Source organism: Apus apus, chromosome 18, assembly GCF_020740795.1.
Source record: "Apus apus isolate bApuApu2 chromosome 18, bApuApu2.pri.cur, whole genome shotgun sequence".
In the NCBI taxonomy this organism is placed as follows: domain Eukaryota; kingdom Metazoa; phylum Chordata; class Aves; order Apodiformes; family Apodidae; genus Apus; species Apus apus.
This window is the reverse complement of record NC_067299.1, coordinates 118,498-140,681: the sequence shown is the minus strand read 5'-3', so window position 1 is coordinate 140,681 and position 22,184 is coordinate 118,498. Positions and strand designations below refer to the sequence as shown.

Sequence of the window (22,184 nt, the reverse complement as noted above, 5' to 3'; positions counted from 1 at the left end):
TGCTCCCAGTTTAGTGTCATCAGCAAACTTGCTGAGGGTACACTCTGTTCCCTCATCCAGGTCACTGATGAAAATATTGAATAGTACTGGTCCCAGTAGCGACCCCAAGGGACTCCACTAGTCACAGACCTCCAAGTAGATTTTGTCCCATTGACTACATATATGTTACTGTACCTATTCTAATGTGGTTTTGCTTTCCTGTCCTCAAATGAAAGCCCCAGGCTCCAGGAAAACAAAGCTGTCTGAATGAAAACAGCTCAGTGAATTAGAATTTAGTAGTTTGTCTGTAAATCTGTGAGCCAGATAGGATGGCACTTCTTTGAGAAGTGAAATTGAATTTAAATAGGATCTACTGTCATGTCCTGGGGAAATGCTGCTTCGTGTCTCAGAAAAAACGTAGTTTGAATTCACCAAGCTGTTCAATTCCAACACTCAATAAGGAAGGATTTCTCTTTTCAAGTCACTCCATTAGCTGAAATGTATGCAGACTTATCTTTAACACGAACTTATTTTAATCACTTTTTTAGGGGAAAGTGAGAGGTATAATTTTTGTGCTATCCTGAGAACTGTATGACTGTTGAGATGAAAGTGGGTATGCTGACCAAAATTATTGTCCTGAGCCATCTACACGAACTGTTCATTGGATTTTTTTTTTCTCTAATCCTGGAGGAGAGATGAGCATTCCCTTTGGCTAATGTGAGTCTCTCTGTCTTTCCAGCTGGCCCACGGCGATTAAGTGGTGCTCAGTGGCACATGCAGAATGTCCTCAAAGACTCTGTGGAGAGCTCCGATGATGAATTCTTCGATGCGCGAGGTCAGTACACCTTTTTGTCCTCCCTTTCCCATTCTTTCTCCAATTTTGAGAGTAATCAAGCTGCTTTGGGGATGAGCTAACAACATTGTTCCCATCAGGCTGAGATCTGAAAAAAAAAATCCCCTCGGATCTTCTCTCAAGGATTTGAATGGGCCTTAATTTACAGAAGATGGGTGAAGTCCTGGGGTGGGTGCATGAGCTGCCATGAACTGAAACTGGCATCAGAAGCAGTAGGAATACCGTAGCACAGAGCTTCATAGACTGTCTTGGGCCCAACTTGTTTACAGGTCAGGTAGCTTATGATGTTACAGTTGGAATGCTCTTGTTTACAGTTCCTGTTGGAAGCCATGATTGTCTGTGTTACTGATGGCCAACTTTTAAAACCAGTGGCCTACATTTTGTTCTCTGGCAAAACTTTCTCAGACCTCTGCTTGTTCAAGAAGCAGCAATATCTGGAATGCTTGTGGATTTAGTAGTGTAGGCTGTTGAGGTCAGACTGAGCTGTCCCCATATCCTCATGTTACCTGGAAGTCAGAAGTGAAGGGCGATGGAATAAAGCTGTTGAACGTTCTTTGGCTTTTGTAGCAGCCTGGATTAGTTAAGTACAGAGCAATCCATATGACTTTGAGCAACCTATCTACAGGAGAATGTCCCTAGCTATGGCAGGAGTGGTTGGACTAGATGTTCTTTAAAGGTCTCTTATAACCCAAACAATGTTGTGATTCTATGAAATGAAGATGGATTCCCCTCTCCCCAGATAGTTGTCTTCTTTTCTAGTTTAAAGTAAACCTAATCCAAAGTGGGGAAACTCAATTGTCCCATGGGAAACTTGGCTTGGGTTTGGATGTGCTTTTTGGTTTTAGTTTCATTGCTTCATTAATAGCACACCGAGCAGACATTCTGCCGATGTCTAAAGTGTGAAAATTTTTGCATGGCTAAAATTGTAACTAATTTTCTCAGTCTGTTGATATTTACGGTAGGAAGAGAAAATTCCCTCACTTTCCAGCATTCTGTTCTTCTTGGTTGAGGCCTGTTTCTGAGCAAATTAATTTTATTTTCTAGGGCTGCATTGGTGTCAGTCTCATTGCTGTGTGTTGACTTGGTGTCTGGAGATTCATGGTGGTATTGCAAATGGCAGTTGGTGTTTTTAAAGTAGTATTTGGCATTAAATATCTGCTCTCTTGCAGTGAATTTAATGTTTCAGGATATTTTAATTTGTGGGTGAAAATGTTGCAGGAATGGTTGGCGACAGGTTCTTGTGTTTTCATTCTGTATAAGCATGGAATTTGAAAACTTGGCACAAAATTCTGGCCTTTCCCTGGACACTACAACTGTCCATTGAAATTAGGCAGTTCTAAATGGAGATGGATATTGGAATAATATATAAGGAACATCAAATTATTTGTGTTTGGTTGATCATGAGATACGCATCAAATATCAGGTTGTTTTCCCTGTTCTTGTACAACAAAGCTTACAGTGATAACTACTTGGCTGGTGTGGAGAGTTCTGTATCTGAGATTCAAGAAGCAATCTACAGAAGAGTAAAGAAATAAGTGACTTATAAATAAACGAGAGGCAATTTTAAACAAAATTTATGGGTAGACTGTGAGACAAAGCCCAGCTGTGTGGTCTGATGTCACAATGTCATTTCATGCCCAGTCTGAAATCAGCTCAGATCTGCACTTCTGAGCTGGGATTTAACAGCCCATCTCTGTTTGAAGAGGGATTTGAGAGCTCTGAGTGAAGAGCTGTAAAGCTCTGTGTGTGTGCATGCACATGAGTGCATGTTTTAGTAAATAAATACATTGCTGAACGTTGATTATTTTCTCCTTGTTCTGGACCAAACAACTATCTTATCTGGAAGAGACTTTTAGCACAGGGCTGTTCCAGCTGTCTGCACAGAGAGAGGAAAGAAATATGGGTAAGCTGATTTGTCCTGTGTAATCTTTATTGTCAGTGGGTAGGCACACAGACACTGTAGCTGGTACTCAGAGGATCCTTTCACTTAGATTTATGTCTGTTTATTTATTTCCCCAAATAAATGCTTAATTATTATGGGAATTTAACATTTGATTATGAGTGCTGTAAATTGTGAATGGTACAAGGCTGGTGTGGATGTGTAACAGATTTTTGGGGAGAGGCTGCGTGGTCTGTTTGTGGGTTGGCTACTGCACCTTGTCTGAGAACTGTTGTTGAAGCATAGTAGATTGTAGTGCTATTTGGAAAGGTTAGATTCTACAGCCTTTGAGAAATGTGTTCAATTTTTTTGAGATATAAGGAGAGAAGGATTCTATCCACAGTGATACTGAAACAAGGTCATAGCTGTAAGAGTAGTGTGTGGTTCCTAGGAAAAATGTGTCCTGGGATTCTGGGACTGACATGCGGGTTAGAGCATGGTTATAAAAAGACACTGCAGACTATCTAGGCAAGTAGCTTATGAAAAACAGCCTATCTGGACTGATTTTGAGAAGAAATAATTTCTAGTACAGATTTCCAAGTCTTTTTCCATAAGAAAACTGAAAGAATCAAACATGTGATGTCTTAAGTCAGTGTTTGAGATGCACCTTCTCATTTTTCAAACACACATCCACAAAGAAAGAGAAATTTCTTAAGAGTTTGTAGGAAGAGATTCAGGCAGAGCCAATAGTTGCTGTGTGTCAGGAGAGCTCTCTGACATGAGTACATGTGCACCAATTCAGTCTGGTGTTTAATTCATCAAAAAGGAAAGAAAAAAAACAACCTGAAAAAAACTAATCCTTTGTGGTACTGTCAAACAGGTTGCTCCCTTCTCCTTCATACTTTATGCTGACAGAAATTCAGAAGAACCTTAAAAAACAAATTAGTGCAATTGACAGAAGACTCAGACCTTGATTTCTGTGTTTAAAATGAGTTATATAAATGTTTTAACTCAGAACCTTTTAAAGCAAGGAAGAGCGAGGGCCTCTGAAATTCTCACCTATTGGGAGTGCAGAAGTTATAGAAATTGGAGAAGTCGCATTACTGCTGGAATCAGGTCTCCCCCCAGCAAATGGATTTGCATGGAAAAGACTGATTTCAGTTTTGCTTGTATATTTAAAAGCTATGACATTCAAGAAGAGATGTGTGTGGAATATGAGGAACTGTCAGAGAAATCCAGTACAGTCTAATCTAGTGAGCTTTCTTAAATTCCTTCCTTCTTATAGCCCTACAGAAGGATTCCTGATTATGCCGTGTTGACTTTACACTGCTGTGTTTGACCCCAGCACAGAAGTCTTCTTGCCATTTCCTTAAGTGTCAGAGTTGGCTACACCTAATTTGCAAATGTGGATCTTTACCGCCCTCTGAGCCAGGGTGCAGGAGCTTGTGTCTTTTGCCTCAGAGAGTTAGGATATAATTTTGATGTTGCTGATTGCACTGTGACATTGCTTAATAAAAATCAAGTGGAAATTTTGGGGGAGGTGACTGCTTTTGGATTAAGGTACCAGGTAGGAGCTGAGATTCTCAGATATTTGGTCTGTGCTGTCCATGTTTCCAGTGACATAGTTTATGGCTGGGTCATTTTCCTTAAGTCTGTCATCACTGAAGTAATTTTGGTCATAGTGCTTCCAGGATGGTGGATTCTTCTTCCCTTTCCCCTTCCCCCATTGTCTGCCATTTTACTTACATTTTGAAGTAGAATCTACTGGAAGAGAGACAACTGTGTGGGAGATGTTACTGTGAAGCAGAAAATGCCTTCAGGGCATCGCAGAAATGTGTTCTGTATCATAGAGGGGATCACGGATCCTGGCAGTGAGGGGTAAGCAGAATGAAATACCAGTCTCCAGTTTTAAGCCTTTAATTTTTCTTTGACACTTTGTTACTGTGATATTGCTACCCCATGTGAGTTGAGCCCTGCTAAGGTAAATGGCTCTGCTTTACCCAGTGCTACATGCTTCACAGTCTGAAAACTTGCCATTAATGCTACTTTGCCTCTTGGCTGGAAGAGAGCTTCAGCTACTGAAAACTGTTGCTGAATTCACATCAAAGGGCTGGTGGACAGTAAAGACAATAAAGCAAGCATATAGTGCTGTTCATTGTGAGCTGGTTTGGTTTTTGTTGTGGTTTGGTGTTGGTTTTTTGTTTTGTTTTTGTTTGTGGGGGTTTTTTTTGTGTTTTTGTAGTGTGTTGGGTTTGTTTGGTTTTTTTTTGGGCAGCAGAACTGTATCCTGTGTAGGTAAGCAGTTTTGCTTGATGTGTATTTACAACTTGGGTAAATGCTGCATTGAGCAAATAGGCAGTTTTGGGCTTCTGAAGGGGCTGTAAGCCAGGCTACTGACACAGGCTGTGAAGAACAGGGATCAGCTGCTGTTGGGTGGATGATGAAAGGACTTGGAAGTGCTTACAGGGTGTTGATATGAATAGGTTATTTTGTGCATTCTTGAGAAGGGAATGGCCTCTAGGCTTTTTTATAGGCTGCTCCTCTGAACAGGGTCCGTAATATGGAATTGTTGTAATTTCATTGTGTTTCTAGGACTAGACTTTTTCTAGAAAATTAGGTTTAATAGCAAAGCTGAGGGAAGAGTCATGTATTCAAATGTGTATTTTCCAATATGTGAGTAAACAATAGTAAACCCCCCTATCCTCCCTTTTAGGTGATACTTGAGGGCATGAAGCAAAAGGTGATAACGAGGAGACATTGCAGCAGCATGTACTGATATTGCAGCGAGACAGTCTTTGCTAGACAGGCCACTAGAACAAGGCGCGTTTACCGCTACAGATCTCTGGTGATGTAAATAGCAGCCGGATGTAGTAATGAGAGAAGTGGAAATTGTGGAAGTTTGTTTTTTGTGGAAGTTGGAAAATGAATGGAGAAGCATGGGAAAAAAGATGCATGTGCATTGAGAACAGAAACTGTTGTGTGTTTTGGTTTGTGTGCCTGGAGGGGGTGTGTTGGAGTGTTGTTGGTAAGCATTTCAGTAAGTTTTGTTTTCATGTGGTGGTGCAGAAGCAGGGAATACTGTGTTTTTATTATCCACATGCCTCTTCCCTCCCCTTGGTCAATGTATTGCTTCCTAGACAGGCTATAAACCTTTGTTTTAACAGTTGCTGTGTAACTCTTCTCGCTGAGTCCATGTACTGCAAACTAGGTTGTATTCACACTCTGAAATGAACAATTCAGATTCTTCTGGGGTTTTTTATAACCTAGACTCCAGCCACTAGTATGAAGACAAAATTAAGGTTTTTCTTCTTGTTGTGGCCCTGTTATCTTGATTAATTTTTTTTCTTGATATCTTGGTTTTGTGCTAAAAAGTTGCTCTCCTTATTGTCCTGCCCTTTTTGGGGAGTTTATGCCCTATTGACAAGCCTAGCAACTTGCAGCTCTGATTTCAGCACAGGGCCTGCTGGCTGGGGCAGCTGGCAGAGCAGAGCACAAGTGGGAATCCAGACATTTGGAATTGAAAACAAAGCCAGTATATCTAAGCTTCTACCTACATACTTATAATGAGCCTTTTATCTATGCCCTGTGCACTGACAGAAATATTTCCTACATTATTTTAGCTCTGGGTCAGTTTCTCTTGACAGAAAGATGTATGACAGAAAAGTGTGATTGACTGGCTTGAAGTCTGGTCCGATTTGGGCACTGGACTCTTCATAGGAGGTACTGTGAGGAATTGGGTAAAACACAGATGGGTTGTGGGTACATGTGGTCTATTTTAGGGCACTGGTTTTCTGAGTCATATAACTATTAATTTTATTTCTAGGTTTTAATTTTTCCGATTGAAAACTACAAGAAATCCTTCCTGGCAGGTGGCTGGAAATTAGAATGATATTTAAGAGGAAGCTGTTGATGATGGTTATTATTAAAGTATTTGGGAGGTGATTTCAGCCTTTTTGTGGACTCTCTCAGAAGTAGCAAAGTTAACAGTTGATACCATGTTCATGGTAAGAGGCAAATGGCAATATTGTTTTTAGTGGGGAATCCTGTATCCATTTTCTGACGTACTTTAAATTCAAATAAACTCTGACTTCAGCAGTATTTCTGGGTTTAAACTAGTCCAGCTGATGAGAATCTGACCTATCCAGAAGCATACCTTCTTCTCTATTTCTTTATCTGTGCATTTGGCTTCTGATTTAGACTGTGAGGCCTTTTTTTCTTGCTTCCTGCCTGTGTAACTGTAGCAGATGTTATAGTTAAAAGCCTGCTGACAGCTTTGCTAAAGGTTGAAGAGGTGATGTGGAATACAGCTGCCTCATTTTCTCCAGCTGAGTTTATTTAATCTGCATTAAAAAATTTGTCATTAGTTTTGCCTTCTTAGAATAAGCCTTATGGCACAGTGTTCTGTATTACTGTATTCATATAAAATAGAAGCCAATTGATATGTGGTATGTATTTCAAGTGCAGCTCTGCGTGTGCTTTTTCAAAATTCTTATTCATAAGAGAATCTATGGTAGCTTTCTGCTAATTAAGAGTTGTTTTTAATTTACTGTATCTTCTTTTCCTGAAAATAGATCCAGCAGTCTCATTCATTTAATTTAAAAATGCTCTGCTGAGCAACTTGAATATTATTTGGAAATGCTGCTACAGAACTAAAGTGGAAGTTTGGGATGTCTAAACACTCCTCAGTGTGTTTATGCTCTACGGCAGCAGTAGTGTGATGTAAAATTCTACTATGCTTAGCAAAAAGCCTCTCAACGTGTGTGGATGCTAACCCTCATTCACTGAAGTACATGAATTTTAAGAAAAGGCTGAAAAATAAACGCATAGATACTAGCAAAAGAGGCAGAAGGTGTTTCTATGCTCAGAAGCTCTCTGGGTGATGAGGGAGCTTGTAGTGGAAAGCATATGTGTGGACTAAAGTAATTGGCATTATCAGTGGATTAAGCATAGCACCAGAGAAACTGCAGGAATTTGTCCTGGAGTGAGGAGAACCTGTCCAGGAGAGAGACAGCAGCTTTCACCTCCTAGACATAGATACCCTTACATTTCCTGTAATGTTTCTTATCTGTATTTCTTGCCTGTTATCTGTTATTTGTACAGAGTGCTCATCAATGCTTGATATTTTTGCAGCTAAAAGGACTTTCTACACAATGCAGCTGTAGTTGAGTATTGTGTTTCTTTCTGGGAGAATTTGGAAGCTATCCCAGACTCTACATTTACCCATGTGCAATTTGCACTTCAGAGCAGCTTGAAGTAAGAGGCAGAGGGCACAGCAGTGGGCACAATTAAAACATAACATTAGTGAACTGCTTTTGCTTTCTGAAAAACAGCTGGGGGCAAACCTCAGTTCCTCAAGCAAAGAAATAACTGGCTGACAACCTTGTAAACAGAGAATCAGGCACCTGTGTTTGAAATGGAGCAGCTGTACATGTTTTGACTGGTGATTCATCTGCCCTGGCTAACTACTTAATCTAGTGAAACCCATAGAGAAAGGGAGAGGTAATATTTTACTGTTTTCTTTTACTTCAGTAAGGCCATCTGGAGTGCCTGGTTTGGTGAATGTTAGAAAAGTGAAAGTGGTAAGAAAACAACTAGATCTAAATGTTCAAACAATTTTTGAGCCCTGTTTCTGCAAGAAATAGTTACTTAGCATCCTATTGATACCATTCCTGAGTGCTAAAGCCAGTACTGGGCCAGATCCTCACCCCAAAGCTATCTGTCTAAAATACCACTGAAAGGCCATCCTGCCAGTTCCTGCTGGATGAAGCAGGTATTTCAGGAGAAATGCTGCATGGAGAAGGCCAAAAGAGCTGCCTCCTCTGCTCAACATCAAGGAGCCCAGTGGCCCAGTCTTGCCTTCCCTCATTTCACTTCGTGGTAACAGTTAATGCAGACGGGGCTTGCTGCCTTCAGCCAGCCTGTCAGGGTGCTCCAGAGTTGCTCCATGGCTCATTCCCTCCCTTCTTACAGAATTTCAAATAAATCAGCCTTTGTGAGAGAAAGTGACAAACCTGTGCAAAATGCTGTTCTAAGTGGTTGATTTTCTTTGCCTGAGGGAGCAGCTGAGATTGCATCCAGTCCAGTAGGGGCTTTGTTGGATCCAGCTTCCCTGATAAGTCTGACAAATGACCTTTATGAGTGTTTGTTTCTAAAATATAGGACTTAGTAGGAGATACGACTACAAAGTAATTCAGAAGCTTTTATACAGATCCTCTTTCCTCCTCCCCAGTATCAGGATCTCTCTGAATAAGAGAGGTACATACATGAAAGCATGAAGGAATATACATTTTTAAATTGCTTAGAAGCCCACTGCAAGGCTTGGTTGCCAACAAACTCATGTTTCTTTTTTTGCCCAAATATGTGGATCATTTTAGCCAGAACCATTCTGGCCAAACTCTTGTGTTGTGTTTATGCCCATAATAGAGCCCTTCTCTCTACAAAAGGTGTAAGAGAGTACAGAATTTGACCCATTCTCTGAATCCGCCTGAAGAAGTAAAGAACAGTGATTATTCATTTTGTGTTCTTTTTTTTTCCTCTGCAGTCACCTTAGGTACAAAGACCATTCTAGGCTCTATACAGCCAGGGTGAAATGTTTTTATTAAATTTATTCAGAAAGGACAAATGTTTTTAAATGACTGCTCAAGGTAGGAGCAAAAATAGAGGCAGTCCCTTCTTTTCCATGGTTTTCCTGCACACAATGTATGAAGCATGTAGGTATGCTCTAGGGCATATCAGTAAGCAAGCTTTCCTGGAGAGTCTTATATATGCTAGCCTGTTATATATTACCACTAGGGACCATGATGGTTGTTTGTTTCTTTCTAAATTACTAGTTCTTTCTCTGTCTTTTTTCTTGTGTTCATAACTGCAATTTATTCTATTCTCCTTTTGCCTCCTACAGAAGAGATGGTGGAAGGAAAAAGTGCCATCCTCATAGGCATGAGCCAGTGGAACTCAAACGACCTCGTTGAGCAGATAGAAACAATTGGGAAGCTGGAAGAAAATCAAGGTAATGTTTAGCTTGCTTTACATATTAATTTAAAGTTAGCAAGAAAATCTGACTACTGAAGCAAATAGTTTTCAAAGATTATGTAAAAGCTCAAGCTTTTATCTCAGAATGTGATTTCACTGCTTCAGTAATGTAGAAGAAAGTAGAGGTCTGGCTGCAATGCACACTGCTAGTTAGAAATGCACCACTGCAAAATAAATCAGTTTTCTAAATAAATCAGTTTTCTACATAGGTGAGGCAATTATGTGCGTTTCCTTCTTTCCTCTGCCACCTTGTACTCTTAGGGTCCTATTGAAGCTACTTGTTGATTTTTAAAAACTATTTTTTCCTTACGTGTACTCACCTGCATCATAATGGAATTATCTGCTAAATGCTGATAGATTGTATTGCAGTGTTTTTAGTGCAGATAATTGTACAGTGCTTTTGTTATAGCTTAACAAGACTGAATAGTGTTACTGATTCAGCAATTTTAGAAAAGTCTGTTATTAGCAACCATCAGATACAAATGATAAAGGCAAGGAGGGAAGGAGGAGGAAGTTTGAAGGAAGATTGTTTTGTCTTCTGTGCCACAGTAAACTAACTTCAGCCTTAGCCCAATTGTTTATAGTAAAAAAAATTACAGCTCATTTAAAACTGGATTCTCTCTTTAAAAAACATTGTGTAGGAAAGAGAAAGATGACCTACGTGGCTTCTTTCCCAGGATACTTAACTCACTCGATGGAAAGATGTGAGGAGTATGGTTTGCAGCTTCAGAGATACTTTCTCCCCAACACCCAAATCTGGATTTACTTGCAGCTCTCAGAGAATGATGAGTTCATAGGCTTTGGTTCCAGAGAGCTATGTTATAATTCAGTTGGTCTCTAGGGCCAGTGCTTTTGTAAGGTGCCTGTGCAGAGGGCACAGCTTTGGTTCTTTTTCATGGTTTAATACATTGATTAATAAAGCACATAATTATGGGCTCTTTCAACAAGTTAACTTGTATGAGAAGATGCAGTATGCTCTGAGCAGAGCTGGAGACCCACTGGATTCTACTTAAGTAATGCTACTGTTCCAGTGTGGGACAGACAAGGAACTTAGGAACTTTATAAATGGCAGGTATATAATTTAATTTGATCAGTAATTCTTGGTAAGTATGACTGAGAGCACTTGACCAGCACAACCTTTCTTATCAGATGTAGAAATAAGTCTTTGGGGAAAAACTGCCAGCAGCATTTAAATTTATTGTTTTCATTACAGAAAATAACACAAAGGGCAATCAAGCTGAATTAAAAACCCATATAGCTGGATAAATTATATTGATGCAGATGCTCTCCCTGTTGTGGAACAAAAACATTTGCATATGTCATAGTCATGCATTTAAATTCACTCCTGGTGCAAAGTATCTGTCCACCGCATTACGGAAAACTTAATGTACTCAGCACTAGGAACAAATTCAGCCTGTTGGGTTACAGTGCTTTGCATTTCCTCCAACCATATTGAGTTTGTATCCTTACTTTAGGTATATATTGTTAAAATCTGTAAGGTTGAAGTTGTTGGTTTGTTTTTGTACTCTTGACACAGTGCAGTGAAAGTGAGGTGAAGAAGTCTGCAGATACAGCAAAGACTATTTGTATATTCTGAATTAAATATATGCTTTCTATTTCTTTACTTGAGTTTCTTTAAGTGGGAAATGAGGTTACTATACAACTAGCAAACCAGGCAAATACTTTTACAGAAAAAAGATGTCATTCAATCCAAGCCAGTAGTTGACATGGAAATTTAAACCTGTGTCGGCATTTCAAGGGGTGAAATCACAGAATCACCAAGGCTGAAAAAGACCTTAAAGATCATCAAATCCAGCCTATGACCTAGCACCACCACAATCCTGGGGAAAAAATGCCTTAGCTGGAGCAGACATTGTCTGCGAGATCAATCTATGTTTGTTTGAGTCCAGACCTGCATAAGACTTAAAATAAGGTCACATGAATAGTAGGGTTGTCTTCTCTCCATCCATTGCCTGACTCTAACATGTTGTATTTGACCTTCCTTGAATGCGGACTTGAGAACTGGAAAGTGCTACAAGAATTTAACATACCATTTCTCTTTTCTTTTCTCTCACACTCAAATTAAAATACAAGGGAATCTGGCAACATCTGAAGTGGATGGAGAACCACAGAGCTCCATAGGGAGACAATAAGCTCTTGCCATTGCAGTTGGAGATGGGCAGACCTGCTGTGATTCAGTCTCCATATGCAGAGATCAGACTTTACTGCTCTTTGCCCTTCATTTTGTCACCTCCTTCACCCTCCACCGCCTTCAATCCATCTTATTTTTCTAAAGAGTAGAAGAAATATGCAGCTGTCAAGGAATGGGCAATGCAGTTCAATGCCAGTGTATCTGGGCTTTGCCAGCTGTCCAGCATCACATATCCATGAACATGAAGCACCTTTGATTTCATTGAACTGCGGTGAGAAAAAGGTGTTGTTGTTGTTCAGCTTTAGTAGATGAGATAGGGTGGATGGTGATTAAGAGCTCATTTGGGAAGCAGTCAGATTTTATTGCTCTTCTGGTTCATAAAGAATTTATTGGAGATGTGTTGAAGTGTCTGCTTATGCACATTTGCTGTAGACTCTGAGGAAAATTACTTTAATGCTTCCTTAAAGGGTTTAGCCGGGTCTAGGGTCTGGCCAAGTGATACAGAGAACTGAGCATCTAAAACATCAGTTAAAATTTTAGCTGTATGAGTGCCAACAGTTATAACCATCTGAAGTAGTTTTGTGACCTCTAAGAAGCAAGTGAAGAAGCATTTCTCATTGCCAGCTTTTATGCTTCCCTCCTCCTCTCTCCATATCCAGTCCCAAATAATGAATGTTTTTTTACACTGACTAGCTCTTAGCTGGATGCTCCAGCAAAGACCTGATGGACTTTAGGGTCTGTGGAGTCTAAACTATCGTCTTGTTTATGGAGGTAAATCTGCTTTGATAAATGTAGTTGTTGAAATAGGGAAAAAGATGCATAGGTTGTGTTTGAAAATAAGGCCCTGATTACAACAGTACTGTTCTGCACATTTCTCTTTCAGAGACAGCCCTAGCTACTCAATGAAAGAACCAAATTCCATGCTTGGTTACTGCATGGAGTCCCAGTAAAGTGGCTGTGATATTTATTATTGCATGTAAGACAAAACATGACATTTGGCTCCTTTTTTGATGGAACATGTATGATCCTAGCAGAAATTATTTGTAATTAATTGCAATAAGAGAAAAATAGATAATAACTGAATACTGGCTTACCTGTTATTAGTTAGACCCTTGGTTTCATACTATAGAGTCAGTGCTTGGCATACCTCACAAAATACTGTTTTTTTCACTAGCAAGAGTGTAGTGAGTGCTCTGTTTCCTTTTAAAATAGTCTAACTGAAAATTTGCTGAAAATTAGAATGACTAATATTTACCTCTTGAGAAAACCAGTTTTGCATGTGTGTGTTTTTAAGCAGTTCTTGTGTTAAGTGCAGTGGTTTTAATCACCTGTTACCTTCTGTTTTATTAGTTTCATTGTTGTTCAGGTACCTGAAGCTCCTTTTTTTAAAAGTTGGTCCAACTTAATTGAAATTAATGTGCCGACACTTGATGCAGAGCAGTTTTGTGTCCTAGGCAGGAGTTCAGTAGCCAAGGTTTCTTAATTCTTCTCTCTCTTCTGACACTCTGTAGTCTTCCATGCAGCTCATACTTAAACATACTGAGACATACATGTGATTGAGGTCACTTTTGAAAATGTGGGATTTTTTTAACCTTATTTCACCCCCAACTCTGAGGGTATATGTTTGTGTACACTCACAACTTGCGTTGATTGATTGGCATGTGTGGTGGTATTTAAGACTAAGATGTCTTGGTAACATAGAATAACAATTGGAGCTGCTCCCAGAGGCTGGAATATGGGAATATGAGTTCATTGTGAACAGTGCATCTCCTTAGGGTAAGACGATCATATTAGAGAAGATTCTGGTGCAAGGGTACACCTAAGAGAATAGCAACCTCCTTTCAAGTAAGTCTTACCTTTTGAATGATTTGTAGGACCTTTTTCATCTCAGTCACTTTTTTTGCATGTACAAAGTGCAGAAGATCTTGGTATCTAGCAAGACTGCCACCTCATGACAAGACCACAAGAGAATTAGAAGATTGTAGTCACACAGTGTTTTGTTGATGAATGTTTTAAGTGGTTGTATGGCCCACTGAAGACAGAAGTCAATCAGGCTGTTATCCAGAGTAATCAAACAAGAGTTTCCAAGACTGGCATAGTACACCATATAAAAGGAAGCTCTACAGGGACAGTTGGTCCATTGTGAGAAGCAGAACTGTTCCAAAGCGATGGGTGATAATAGCCTCTATTGTCCTCAGCTGGTTGAAGAGGATTTTGTTTCAGATCCTGGATTCTGACATAACCACTGTTCTCTCTTGATTCATCTCTCCACCCTTTCCTATTAAAAGTACATTTATATCTTAAAGACAAATTTTTTCAGTCCCACTGAGCCACTCTATCACTCCCCCATCTCAGTGGAACAGGGGGAGAAAATATGACTAAAAGTTCAAGAATTGAGATAGGCAATGGAGATTACTTACCAATTACCATCTAGTGGGAGATGTCTCTTCCAATGCAGGGGGGTTGGAACTAGAGTATCTTTAAGGTACCTTCCAATTCAAACTGGTTTATGATTCTATGATGACTTTGGTGTCTGCAAAGTTGTTTGTCTTGCATTTTCTCACTTTCTCTCTCACAGCTGTTACACAGTGCTTTGTGCCACTCTGCACACTACCAGCATTGATGATGGACTCAGCTTTGGGCAGTGGTGGGTCTGTCTTCAAGCTGGCTCTGTTGGACGTTGGGGCAGCTCCTTTTGTCTTCTCACAGAAGCCACCCCTGTAGCCCCCCACTACCAACACCTAGCTACATAGACCCGGTACAATTACTTAATTTTTCTGTAAAACGATTTAAATTCCAGTTCTACCAGATTTGTAGCAGGGGCCTGAACTTCGGCTTCTTCTCTTAGAAGAGTCCCATGAACACTGGTCTGTTGGGTGTTTTGCAGTGAGTTGGTCTTTTTTGAAACCTTCCTGGGGAAGAAGTCACATTTCTGTGGATAATTTTGGTGTTAGTACATTTGCATTTTCCACAATGTGAACATTAAAAAACCCTACAAAAGCACACAAATAAAGAAGTGAAACAGGCAAAATCCTGATGAACCTTGACTATTTCTTTGTTTTGAAGCTTAATTTGTTCAACAAGCTTACAGCAGTCATCTTTATTTTCCCTAATCACAGCATCTTTAAGTTGGTAGGATGGGAATTGTCAACTGCTTCTCAAGCCTGCAAGAAGACATTAAAAAATCTGCTGCATACCCTGGGCTTGCGACATTATTTCTGCAATATGAAGATCTTTTAAAAAAAAAAAAATAAATAAAAGAGCCTGGCATTAGTGGTGTTTTTGTAGAACATAAAGTAAACAAGCAAGCCTGCAAACAAGTAACAATATAATTTCTGTAATGCAGCTTGCCACAAAGGATGACTATTGATTTAATACACCCTAATTAAATTTTAAGAGCCATTAGTCAGTTTTGTCAGCAGTATGCTAGTATTTTACTCTACAAATGCAGCTAATCAAATTAAAATGCTTCAAATGAGGATGAATTCTCAGGTAGGGAACTGACAAAATGCAATTTCATTTGTAGTTGTTTAAAACATAACTGGCTGTAAAATGCCTGTGAAATTCACATTTCCTGTGCTTCATATACCACACACACAGACTGTTGGATTGCTTTACTGGTCATCAGCAAAAAATAGGTGGATATAATCAGCTTTTACAACTGGAAGTTTTCATAACAAGTGAGTGAAAGGCCTTTCTTGGTCCTGTTACGCATGACAAGGTTACTCAGATCTTTTCATCTTTTAGCATATTGATTGTCTATCTGGAAAATAGTGCTGACAGTGACATTTTTCTCTTTCTGGGACTCATTTGAATTGTTGATTTAGATTAAGTTTTATTCTTCACATCCAGCCCATTATAAGGCTATGATTTGAAGCTGGGAAGTGCTACTGTTGGGCAAATTTTATTATGTCTATGTATGAAAAGCTGCAATTCCTGCCCTTTATGCACCACCTAGGACTGAGCTGTGCAATTCCTACTGGCAAATTTTGTGCTTCTCACCTTAAAACTTATGAAGAATTGTTCTCCAAAGACTGTGGCTTTTGAATAGACAACCATAAAATTCTGTTGAATTCACAGTGTTCCCACCCTCTCCAACTATTCTTTGTAACCAGTCTTTAAAAAAACATTACCTGGATGTTAACACTCAGTGATGTATTTACTGTACTTGTTTTTTGTGTGTGTGTGTGTGTGTGGAGGTTGTTTTGTTGGTTTTTTTAACTCTATTATAATATCTTTTGTATCTCATCTTTTTGCATCTAGCATAAAGGGGAAAAAAAAGGCCTGTTCTATATGTGAAGCAGCACATTTGTAGGAGATGACAGGGGCAACTTCCTGATGATTCCCTTAACTGCTATCTTTGCTCTGCTTCATAATGTCCACAAGGCACTGAACAGAACTGGAAGACCTGAATAATGGTTTTAAGATTAATATATATCTGTGGAGTAAGATATTTTATAGAATAATTGAATATTTCACGTTGGAAGGGACCCATAAAGATTATCAGGTTTAACTTCCTGCGCCTTGGAGGACTACCTAGAACTAAACCGTATGACTGTGTCATCCAGTTACTCTTGTATTTCACACTAATTTGAAACAAGTATTTTGCTTCCAGAAAACAGGCTTGTTTTCCAGGAAACAAGCATTTATGCTTCCGGAAAATGTGCAGCAATCATCTCAATTGCAGCACCTTTGCAGAGAGTACTGTAAAGAGTTACCCTTCTGAAGAAACAGGACTTATAGGAGTAACATGGAAAGCAGAATCTGTCCTCGCAGCTTTTAACAGAGGCTGACTGCATGGAAGGGCATGGTCAGTCACTGGCTACTTCCACAATAGCACACTGGACACCTTTGTGTTTGGTGTTGCTGTTGCAATTCTAAAGCCCTAGGATTCACAATAGCTTTTGTTGCACTAATAGAATTCATCTTTTCTGTTGTCTTGTGTGCACAAGGCTGCTATAAAGATTTGAGTAGATTACAGTGATTCTTATTCTGTTTGCAGAAAGTTTGGTTTTGTTTTGAAAGGACTGTTCACAAGGGCTATCTTTTCAAATTGCGTTGACCTCCCATAAATTTTATTGGGCATTCTGGAAACCATCTATTGTTTCACATTAAAAAAAGATTAATCTCAGTTTAACTCAATGAAGCTTGTAGAGTGTTTAAATATGTACTTACAGAAGTTAGTTAGTAGTAAAGCAGAGCCTGAATCTCCCTGTGCAGTGGTTAAATACACCTTTGACAAGGAGAATGGGCAAGGTGCTAGCAGTCAGCCCTGAGTTAACTGCAAAGTATGGCAGGAAGGCAGCTGTTAATTTGATTTTTTTAAGGTCAACTTTTTTTCGGGCTGGATTGAAGTGGGTTTTTTTCTCTCTTGTTTTCTTTCCGTATATAATTTGTATAATTTCCATGTATAACAATGGATATTGTATATATATTGTTCTCCCTTCATTCTTTCCTGTGTATAAAACTTGTAGAAATGGAATCAACTAATTTGTTTTCAGCTTAATTATATGTAGGTCTTGATTGTTTTGTAGAATTTTGCATTTCTAATGCTTTTTAAAAAAAGTTAGATTTTATTATTAGGTCAAGAGAATAAAGAGAAAGTTTGCATGTATGCCAACTTGACTGTTAATTACCATTTTCCACTTAAATGGGAATGGTTCATTTTTTGCATTGAATAACTTAGACACTTTATTAAGACACTTGTCAGTTGTGATGTAGTTACTAACTCATAGTGTTGGAAATTATGAGCAATGTTGAGTTGGATCCAGTAAACTCCTACAGGAAACCGTTGTTTCTGTGCAAGATTGGGTGCAAACAAAGATCCTTTCTGTGGTCTCTTCATCTGGTCTCATTTTTCATTGGCCCACTGATTCACTCTCCTTTGCTACATCTGCGATGCATCTCAGAGGTTCTCCAACATTTATGCAATGGTCAAAGTACTCAATATAATGGAAAAATCTCTACAGCCTTGTGACTCTGCTTTCAGTATAGTGATTCTTACCTTGTACTTCCATGTCTCTCTCCTCTGAAGGCTGCCTTGCCTAATTTTGTCCACAGTGCATGTTCTGTGTAAACAAGCTGCTCTCTTCCTTCCCCCCAGCAGCATGTGATCTCCCCCTCCTTGTCATGTCCTCCTAGAGTCATCAAATTAAAGGGTGTTTGTACATAGCTGACTGTAGCGTTTGTGCTGCTATTACATTTATTGCAATAGCATCTGCCACTGCCTAATAATGTGAAGAATGACAAATGGAAAATTTGCCTTAGTGGAGTGAACAGTGGAAGGGAAGGATGTAAACTAGAATAGTCAACAGTTTTCCAAAATGCATCAGATGGATCAGATGGTTCATGTAAAGAACAGATTTACTTCTAGCATCCAGTTTTAGAGAGAAGCAGTGAATTGGATTTCTGCAAATCAGCCATGGTAGCAGTTTATACTAGGGCATGTTACCAGTGTTCCTCAACTGCTGTAATTTATTTTTGTGATGCTGTGTGCTCCAGAATACACGTCAGCAAGTGTATGCAAAATGGAGGAAGCTAAAACTAGCCGCTAAAATATTTTTAGCTGAGAGCCAAGCTGCTACAGAGAGTATTGCTTTCCTTGTGGTCCCTCCACAATTTCATTTTTCTTTTTTTCAACCTGAATTGAGATCCAGTCCACAGGCTAAAATCAGCATGTGTTCTTGCATTGGGCCTGGAGTTTCCCTGGCTGCCATTCCCATCCAGAGGGTTATGCCATCTGTAGGTATATTACCTTTTTTCCTCTCCCCTACTTACCCAAGTGTGACACCAGTGTTCTATGTAGTGATAATGACATAAAAAAAAAAAAAAAATCAACAAACCAGATTTTTCTATTCAGAAATTAAATTTCACATTATTCTTGCTGGAGCAGAAGTCAAGTTCTAAAGTGGAGCAGGAACATTGTTCCAGCGGTATGGTTATGTTGTTAAGTCAATGAAGATGTTTGGAACAGAGAAAGTAATGCATACCATAAAGCCTACTGGCACTCCAGTGGTCAGTGTTCAAGACTGGATGCCTGGGGAAGAAGACAAAGAAGGATCCCTGTGATAGCTCAGTAGTGCTGAGGCACGTAGCTGTTCTGCTGTGCCATTCTCTGACACGGGGGAGAGCAAAACAAGAGACAAGAATTGTAGCAACTGCCCTCTGACATCTCAGTAGCACAGATCTGCAAATATACATATATGTTTATAGACTTTGTACCAGTGCGTAATGCTAAAGATAACTTTGTGAATCTTGTTTTTCCCTGCAGCTGCTTTCTCTAGTGAAGAGAAAGTTTATTTCTACTGATGTTACCCATCCTTTGTGGGAAAGTAAGGTGGATGCTATTATGGTTTCAACATCAACACTGCCCAAAAAAACGTTTTGTAGCATTGCAGTAGGTGATAGTGTGCAACTAGAGTAAGTGCAGGTTGTCTCTTGATTGCAGGCCTGAAAAGTGGGTGGTTGTGGTTTTTTTGCAGATTCTGTGCAAGTTACTGTGTGATGAAAATATCTGGACCTATCTGACAAGTGTAGTAATCGCTCCTTCAAGACCATTGAGTTCCTGCTGCCTTAATTTCACTAGTGTGATTTCTTTTGATAAAATTATTTTAATTTGGTGAGACTGTTCATAAACTAAGCTGTCTTAAGGAAGTCTCTAAATGTAGGACTAAGATCTTACTGATCCAGTAGTCTAGTTTTCAAGGACCATAGTTACACAGATGAAGAATGCTCTTAAGTGGTTAATCAGGCATGACATTTTCCCATCAAGTTTTTTTCCCCCAAGTTTTTCCTATTGTATAAGGGTAAATGTCTTCAGAAGCATAATTTAAAATATGGCTGGTGTGCACTTTATTTTAGGTTCATATTCCTTGAAGCTCTTGAGGGATGACTATGTGAGGAGAAACATAATGTTATTTAGGGGGCGTTTAGACTTGTCAGGTGTGATAGAGTGCAGTCCCTCTTGCTTATTTGAATATACTCAGATGGTAGGTAGGCTTCAGGAAAATGAGTTAGTTTTGCCTAGGCCTTTGAAGAAGGAAGCTAGAGAAGAGACTGAGAGATCTGTGTTCCCATCCCAGGTCTGACAGTAGCTGTGTGTTGGTACCATTGGGCTTTCATTTCTGTAGTGGTGGAATGGTGACAAAGTTGTTTACCCTCCATGGTAAAAATGGCCTGAGTGCTGTAGAAGGCCTTTATCTATTTGCACAAATTAAATTAAAGGCCCTTCTACTGCCATTTCCTTGTGATTCTGTATTTTAGGTTTTTTTTGTTTAGATCTGAGAAAATCCTTTTCTGCTTGCAGCTTTCCTTGGACAGGTGGACTGTGGGAGGGAGTCGAAGAACAGAGACTTTCTTAAAAACCATTGCTAATTAAAATGGAATGGGAATCTGTTTTGTGTTGCTCTGTAAGTTATATTAATTTTTAGTTATTTAGAGATTCAGTGGTTAATGCTACAGGTAGTCAAGAAGATTTTCAGCTACAGTTTCATTGCTTATGATGTCTTTCTTGAAACGTAGAGTAAAATCTGGCTTCTAGATTAAGCATTTTGAGGAGCAGATTAGATTATGCTGAGCTATTCTTGAAGCCAATAAAAGTTTTGGAAATCAGGATAGTGGTCAATTGCAAAATATTTATTGCAGTATGGTAGAAGAAGTAAAGAGCTTGATGTTAATGTAAAGCAATCCTGTTACATATCGTGGGTTTTTCCTTTTGCAGGTGAAGAGTCTGCATTTAGCTCATCTGACTTTCTGCAGGAAAAACAACGTGAGTTGAAGTTCCTCTCATTTTTCTTTGAACCAAGGCTGTTCAACAGCTGGAGATAATAGTAGAATGGAAGTGTTAGCCAGCACAGGTCTGGTGTTAGGTTATATCGAGAAAAGAGAGGTGTGTGGATTGGCAGACCAGGATTCTTTTGAGTTTTGTATCTATTTTGAATGCGGATTATGGAAATGTACCAATAAACTGTCTGGAGCGTTATTTGGTGCATTAGATAGTGCCTTATAGCATTGGCTAGAGTGGCAGAAGGGGAGCATTGGAGGGTGAATGCTTTGTGCTTTGGACTTCCTTCTACCCTCTCTGCTTGAGGAGGGGCAAGAGGTGTTGCTGTTGAAGTCTGAATACTGTAGGAGTGAAAGTAGTGCCATACCTGGCGTTGCTAGGGTTCCTTGGCTTCTGGTGCCTCAGTTTGAGGAGTGTATTCCCATGTCACTGTGCTGTTGATCTTTCTGTGCTTTTTCTTTGCTCGCTAAGAGAGCAAACTGGCTTACAGCAATGAGTGGTGGTAATGAGGGTATTTTTTTCCTCAGTCCTTTCTGGGAGCAATTGTTAGTTGCTCTCATTGAGTTTACAGTGAAATGTCAGTTTGCTGTTTCTGCAGCTATGTTCATAAGCCCATGTTGTCACTCTGTGCCAGCCCTTTGGAAATCATGCTTTGCCCAGCTCGTCAGGGCTGGTCTGTGAACCAGAGCTGAGGACCACTTGGAGCCTGAACCCTGTGTGTGGCTTTTACTCCAGTGCTTCACAGGAGTCATATAAAAGATCCATGTGTGAAGAAACAGAACAGAAGTTAACACAGGCACTATCTCACATTGTGGCTTCCAGAACAGGATTGGGCTCAGTGATGCGTGCCATTATTTTCCTCTAAACAGTGCAGATTGTGAAACTGCATCTGCAGTGTATTACAATATTCTTTATCATTTGTTAATAGAAAGCATATGTTACAGCCTTCATGTGAACATATTTCTCAAGACAGATTTGTCATTATTAGCGGCTAGTAATAGCAGAGCAGATGGCAAGAAACAGTGCAATTTTTCAAGGGAGTGCAGTAGTGGAAATAACAGGTTTCTGGGGGGACAATCACCACCTTATGTTTTGTACCTAAGAAAGTTCTCGTTTTTTGTTCTCATTTCCTCCGTAATTAACATTGCAAAACATTAGGGATGTTTGAAATGGTGTGGAAAAAGAAGAGGATGTGGCTTGATTCTTCGTACAGGTTTGGACTGCACCTCGAGTTCTCAGAAGTTTGGGAATGATCATGTGAATTATCTTCTCCTAGATTCAGGGTGCTTGTTTACTTATTTTTTTGTCATGGGTGGAACTGATGCTTTTAATGACTCGGGGTATTGAATCACTGTCTGAGCTTGTACTTTCACCTGGCTCTCCTCTCATGTTGATGGCTGATCTTCAGGTCTGATGTACATGAAGAGACTGTTGGGACAATGAGTTATTTCAGGCAAGGCTATAGACACAAAGCTTGCTTGAGGTCTCTGTAAGTTACTGATGAGCGTGT

The 22,184-nt window shown here is 39.6% G+C and overlaps 1 protein-coding gene across 4 annotated transcripts in view; it reads left to right on the top strand.

Annotated features, from left to right (window-relative positions):
- The window catches only part of PITPNM3 (PITPNM family member 3), a 93,514-nt gene that overhangs the window by 24,129 nt on the left and 47,201 nt on the right, over positions 1 to 22,184 (top strand). For 3 of the 4 annotated variants that reach the window (XM_051635577.1, XM_051635576.1, XM_051635574.1), the window contains 3 exons: positions 719 to 814; positions 9,610 to 9,717; positions 20,612 to 20,659. In XM_051635577.1, coding sequence (XP_051491537.1) covers positions 754 to 814; positions 9,610 to 9,717; positions 20,612 to 20,659 — 217 coding nt within the window. In that variant the 5' untranslated portion in view covers positions 719 to 753. The remainder of the gene's footprint in view (positions 1 to 718; positions 815 to 9,609; positions 9,718 to 20,611; positions 20,660 to 22,184) is intronic. The other variant, XM_051635575.1, reaches the window with a different exon arrangement.